A 6,440-nucleotide genomic window follows, 5' to 3' on the forward strand; every position below is an offset into this window, starting at 1 on the left:
AAAACTTTTACTAGGACAGTTGAGAATAAGTTTGAAGTTCACAATTTCCTCTTTGAAAGAGACCAGTAAATAGGGAACAAGAAGATGAAGAAAAAGAAGGCAAGAAAGACTGACTTACGAATATTTGTATTGCCTTGTTGCCAATTCATGTTATTACCAACAGAGAGGGTTTAAAAGCATTTATAGCAAATTAGCATCCTTGATTAAGTTTGCACACCACAAACATGTTTATCAGTGCTTTTCACACTGCAGTGAACAAAAATGGCATCATAGGAACAGGCTTATTCTCAGTCCAAAGGTTTGTTTCTGATTTCTTCCCTGATTTAAGGGAAATTTGGGAAACGATCTCACTATCATGAAAGGTTTAATTGATTCACTAACCCAAAAGAAGAAGATGATGATGACAGCGGGAGGCAGGAGTCACTCTTTCCCTTGCAAGCCCCCCAGCACCCGGGGCTGACGAAAAAAGCAAGAGCCGTTCTTATGATCTCTCTCTCTCTCTCTCTCTCTCTCTCTCTCTCTCTCTCTCTCTCTCTCTCCCCCTCTCCCCCCCTCTCCCCCTCTCTCCCTCTCCCCGGAATACAGTCAAGCCCTTTCCAGCACGTGAGCAAAGAAGAGCAGCCAGCCAGCAACCTGCTACCGGTAGTCCAAACTAACAGCGCTGCTTATTGAGTCGGAGGTGGGGGGAGGTAGGAATTAGGGGGAGAGGGGACAGAGTGGGTGAGGAACAGGAGAGGAGACGCCTTGGAAACTATGCAAGAACTTTTCTGCTTCTGATTACCCCCATGCTTACAAGTTGCAAAGGAAACACGGAAGCAGGGAAGCGGCTGCCCAGCTCCGCAGCTCCACACCACCGGCTGGAAAGGAAGGGTGTGTATGTGTTGGTGTTGTGTGTGCGATTTCTTAGCGCGTAGCGCGGAGTCTCTTTTGGCCGGCCCCAATTTTTTTTTCAGAGGGGAATATGTCACTCGAGTACAAGCCGAGGGGCTGAAAATGTGCTGAAAAACTCGGCTTATACTCGAGTATATATGGTAGCTGCTCAAGTTTTATCCACTACTGAGACAGAATTTAATGTTAGGCTTACACAATTGCTATATTAAGTAAACCAAGCATGCTTGTTTAACTTATACAAGGTATTACTTTTTAGATCAATCTGATTATAACACTTACATAATTACATGAAATATATTACTACCAGAATATATTTGTCATAGGAAATTGGTGAGTTGGTGCAATATGTAAATCACTGATTATAAAAATATGTACAGGACTCACTGAGCCAATATTTTACTACTATTTATTTGGCATCTGTATATGAATATATATTGTCTCATGATATAATTTTTAGTCTTTGATGATACCTCATAATTTTCCTTCATGCTGCAGCGAGAGCCCAGGATGGGTAGACTCCTTATGATGTCATTAAGCTGAGTCTGTACTTGTATATAAAAAGCCAGCCCCCGGGAGAATCCCCAGCTTTGACTCAGCTTCTTTAAGTCACAAGCTGTGTCTTTGAAAGTGTTAGCGTTTTATTCAGTGATTTTCTACAGAAGCTACCCTTGCTTCAATCAGCTCCCGGGCATCCGGGCAGTTGCAACTTCAGGAGAGCGGGGCTCCATTCTCCTGCAACGTTGGGATAAACATTTTCCCAAGCGCTGCTAGGCAAGCAGGGAAACGTCTGAGACCTTCCCCATAGCCACAGTTTGTCCTATCGTAAAACTGATCGGCAAACTGATAACAGAGCCAGCCAGCTGATCGCATGGGAGGCGATCTTTTCCTTCTCTGGCTGATCTGATCGCTCGGGGCTTGCAATAGCCTAAGGAGCGAAATTTACTTCTCGGAGCCATCAACGAGCAATGGCCATCTTTGAGTGCAGTCTCTTCAGACACGAGGTGAGTGGCCATTTTAAGTGGCCTGGCGGCCATTTTCAGGGCTCCAAAGACCCAATTCCTCCCTCTGCCATTCTTAAGCACTTTTGAGAGCCGTTCTCTCAATGCTTGAGCCTTGCTTATTTTAAAATGGATCAGGACAGTGCTCATGCAGAGCTCCCCCCCCCCAGTGAAACAGGCCCTCCAACCCACTAAAAGGAAAAGATGCAGACAACGTACTGCTCAGAGGGAAGTGGCTGCAAAAATCAGAGCTAAGGCTCTAGCCCCTGAGAAAACAACTCAGGCTGAGTTGAAGGCAGAGAAACGCAGACATGAGGCTCTAGAGAGACAATTTAACAAGACTATTCAACAAATGAGAGGGCAACTGCAACAGGTTTCCCAGCCAGCCAAACATCAGGGTTTCCATAGAAGCCCCCCCAGGGGAGGGGAAGTTGTTCATGGAGCCTTTGGACCCACCCCCATCTGGTCCCCTGAGGCATTTGAGGAACAACCTCAGGATTTCAGCAGGTCTGGGCCCTATGCCCCCTCTCTTCCCTCCAGAATTCAGGCCTCCCAGATCAGGCCAGAAGCCACCTTCATGCCCACTGCAGCTGGCCTTCGGCCCTCCACTACCTTTGATAACAGGCCCAGGGAGATCCAAGATGTTGTTTCCTTAGCCATTAGGCAGGGATTGGCTGAAGGTTTTCAACAGATTCTTCGGCCTCTGGAAAGGGTTCAGGCCCTTCTCCCTTCTCAGTCTATGGCTTCCTTACCTTCACAATGAGATTTCCACAGATCCCAAGACCTCACAGGCAGAATGGGAGGAGTATGAAGGGGAAGAGGGTGCTTCCCCATCTGAACACAGTTGCTCCTCTTGTTCAGAGCGTGAAGAGGGCAAAATCTGTGATCGCAATCTTTCAGAGGAAGAAGACTCTCATCCAGATCAGCCCTCCTCTGCATTAGTCTTTAAACCAGCCCTCTTTAAACCCCTACTTAGCAAGGCCCTGGTCACTGCCAAGCTGTCACCTGAACAAGCAACACCTGAACCACAAAGGGAACCCTCCGGGCAAGGAGACTCGCTTTTCTCCAAGCCAGTAGTACACATGGAGGTTTTGCCTTCTCCCCTTTTGTTTCTCGACATGGTCAAGGAACAGTGCGCTTCCCCTTCAGCAGGTCCTCGTCCATCATCTTTGGACAAGCGGTTCTACAATGTTAGCACATCCCTAGCCAACGCCCTTGCAGTGCCCTCAGTAGACACTCTGGTTGTGGCATCATTCTCCTCTTCTGGCACTCCCACTGAGCCAGAGGATGTCCTTAAACCAGAGGACAAGTGTTCTGAACAGACCCTCAAACGCAACCACCAAGCAGCTGTGTGGGCTGTTCGGGCTTCGACTGCTGCATCGTTTTTCACGAAGGCATCTCTACGATGGCTGCACCAACTGCAGGATCGATTGCCTGCCTCTGACCTCAGGTCTCATCAGGACCTTAACAAAATTATAGCAGCAGCGGAATTCACTGTGGATGCCACCCTCAATTGCGCCAAATTTGCATCAAGGTCCATGGCATCTTTGGTGGCGGCAAGGAGGCTTCTGTGGCTCCGAAATTGGCAGGCAGAATCACGCTGCAAATGGAAGCTGGCCTCTGCCCCCTGCGCAGGAGACAAGCTTTTCGGCGAGGCTCTAGAGCCATATCTCATCGAGACCAGAGATAAACGTAAAATTCTTTCCTCCTCGGGGAAAAAAGCTGACTATCGCCCAGCTCCTTATAGCCCACCTGCCTTTCGGGCGGAGTCCACCTCCCGCTTTCCTCGGCCACAGAGGGCATATTCTCAGCGCCAAGACCAACGTCAAGAACTACCTGGCAGACAACAACCTTCTGCTGGTAAATGGCCCTTTTGGGGGGGAGGGGGTCATGCCTTCCGTCGCTCTAAATAATACCTTGTTCTCCCCACCCATTGGAGGCCACTTAGCCTTCTTTGCCTTCAAATGGGAGGAGTCAACAACAGATGCCTGGGTGCTCAACACTGTTAGGTCAGGGCTACAATTGGAATTTCTATTGTCATCCCCAGAAATTTTTTTTGATTTGTCCCATTTCACGGGACACTTCAAAGAGAGCCCTTATGAATTCAGCCATTCAACACCTACTTGATATAAGGGCTATTCAACCAGTTCCCACCTTACAATGGGGACATGGATTTTACCCTCGTCTTTTTGTTGTTCCCAAAGCCTCGGCGGGGGAAGTGGCGAGCCATCCTTGATCTAAAATTTCTCAATTAATTTGTCAAATACAGGCGATTTAAAATGCAGACACTGCATTCTATCTTAGAGAGCGTTCGGGAGATCACCCGGGAGATCTCATGGAGGCTTACCTCCACATCCCCATCTGGCCTCATCATCGCCAGTTTCTCCATTTCTGTTACCAGAATGCCCACTTCCGGTATCTAGCCCTTCCCTTCGGCCTCTCATTAGCTCCAAGGGACTTCACAAAGATTCTAGCAACATTGGTGGCTTCACTCCGTTCTGTTCCAGTGATGATCCAATGCTACTTGGACGACATGTTGATACTGTCCTTCTCCATCCACTTGGCCCATCGGGACTTACAAATTACCCTGTCTTGCCTCCAAAGCCACGGGTTTTCCATCAACACCAAGAAGAGCCATCTCTCACCCACAACCAAACTGCTACACTTGGGAGCAGTCATTGACACGACTTTGTGCCAGGTTTTCCTGTCTCCAGATCGTGGAAAAAGCCTTGCAGAGATCATCAGCCAGATTCAACAACAACAGACTGTTCCATTGTCGCTGCTGTCCAAACTACTGGGGAAGATGGTCTCCTGTATTGGCATCGTCCCGTGGGCACGGCTTCACTCCCGATTGCTCCAGTGGTTCCTGCTCCCCTTTCAACAAGCAGGAACCAGCCACTCGTCAATCAAGGTCCTGCTCTCTCAACAGGTCCAGCGGTCCCTCAATTGGTGGTTCTCCCTGTCCCTCTGGAAGGGGCTCCAATTTAAGGAACCAGACAGGCTAGTAATCACCACAGATGCCAGCCTTCTGGGTTGGGGCTCCCATATGGAGGGTCAGATAGTTCAAGGGGTTTGGTCCAGATCAGACAGCACCCATCCCATAAATTGGTTAGAGCTCAGAGCTATCTCTCTGGCTCTCAAGCATTTCAGAGCCTTGGTGACCGGCTCCCATGTTCTTGTGTTGATGGACAATATAGCCACAAAGGCACACGTCAACAGAGGAGGGGGGAATGAGATCCAAGGCACTTATGAGGGAAGCAGAACGTTTGGGGTTATGGGCAGAGAAACACCTGCTGTCGATATCAGCGGATCACATTTCCGAAGTCGACAATTCCCAAGTCGACTGGCTGAGCAGGAGTTTAGTCGACCAGGCAGAATGGTCCATTCGTCCGCCCCTATTCAGGGATCTTTCCCTCAGATTCGGAACTCCGGAGGTGGATCTTTTCTCCACTCCTCAAAATGCCCAAGTCAACAGATTCTTCACCAGGTTTCCTTGCCAGGGAGCGGAGGGGACCAATGCTCTTCGTTGCAAATGGCCTGCGGGTCTTCTCTAAGCCTTTCCCCCTCTTCCCATCATTCCGGTGTTCATACGGAAGCTGTTGGCAGAACGAGCGGAACTAATTCTCCTGGCACCCTATTGGCCAAGGAGGCCTTGGTTTGCGGACCTGGTCATCCTGTCTGTGGCTTCCCCTTGGAGGATCCCGGCCCATCTCATCTCCCTGCACCAAGGGGTCCTGATCCATCTAGAGCCCCAGTGGCTCAAGCTGACCATGTGGCGCTTCAGCGGCAGCAGCTAAGGGAGGCTAATCTCCCAGAGGGGGTTATCCTCACCATCCAGGTGTCTCGCAAACCTTCTACGAGGCGCCTCTATGATGCCATCTGGAGGGTTTTCTCCCAATGATGCCTCAAGGAGGGTCTCTCTCCTTCCTTAGCCCAGTTGGCAGAGGTTCTTAGATTCCTTCAGGGTGGCTTGGAGAAAGGTTTAGCCCTCAATACCTTATGTCGCCAGGTAGTGGCTCTCTCCTCGGTTCTTTCATGGGGTTTGCTTCCTTCCTTGTCCCATCACCCCTTGGTCAGGAGATTTTTGAAAGGGGCTTCCAACCTACACCCTCCTTTGGTGCACAGGTATCCTTCATGGGACCTTCACTTGGTTCTTAATGCCCTTACAAAGCCCCCCTTTGAACCCCTTAGAATAGTGTCTCTCCAATTCCTAACTCTAAAGGTAGTTTTCCTCGTTTCTATCACTTCGGCCAGAAGGGTGTCAGAACTTGCCGCCCTTTCTATCAGGCAGGATCTTTGCATCTTTCACAATGAAAGGGTTCTCCGTCTGGACCCCTCCTTTATCCCAAAGGTTAACACTTGGTTCCACCGGTCCTAAGACATTGTGTTTCCTGACTTCTGTCCCCTTCCACACCATGACTTAGAGTGCAAGTGGCATACTCTAGATATTGGAAGAGCTCTTAGAATTTACATCAAGCGCACTTCCCCTTTTAGAAAGACAGAAGCCATGTTTGTCTCCTTTTCACCTCACTTGGGGAGCAAGGCTTCTTC

General features: G+C 49.3%; 1 protein-coding gene across 1 annotated transcript; it reads left to right on the forward strand.

Annotated features, from left to right (window-relative positions):
* The first annotated feature begins 1,856 nt into the window (after positions 1–1,856).
* Positions 1,857–4,571, forward strand: LOC148133276 (uncharacterized). Its single transcript, XM_087959323.1, has 3 exons — positions 1,857–1,892; positions 2,654–3,749; positions 4,291–4,571. Exons 1-3 carry the CDS (start codon positions 1,857–1,859, stop codon positions 4,569–4,571), a joined length of 1,413 nt encoding a protein of 470 aa, XP_087815449.1.
* Positions 4,572–6,440: the final 1,869 nt, after the last annotated feature.

The sequence above is a fragment of the Notechis scutatus genome, chromosome 1 (genome assembly GCF_049901735.1).
Source record: "Notechis scutatus isolate UNSWTSFEM ecotype Mainland chromosome 1, rNotScu1.2, whole genome shotgun sequence".
Classification (NCBI taxonomy): domain Eukaryota; kingdom Metazoa; phylum Chordata; class Lepidosauria; order Squamata; family Elapidae; genus Notechis; species Notechis scutatus.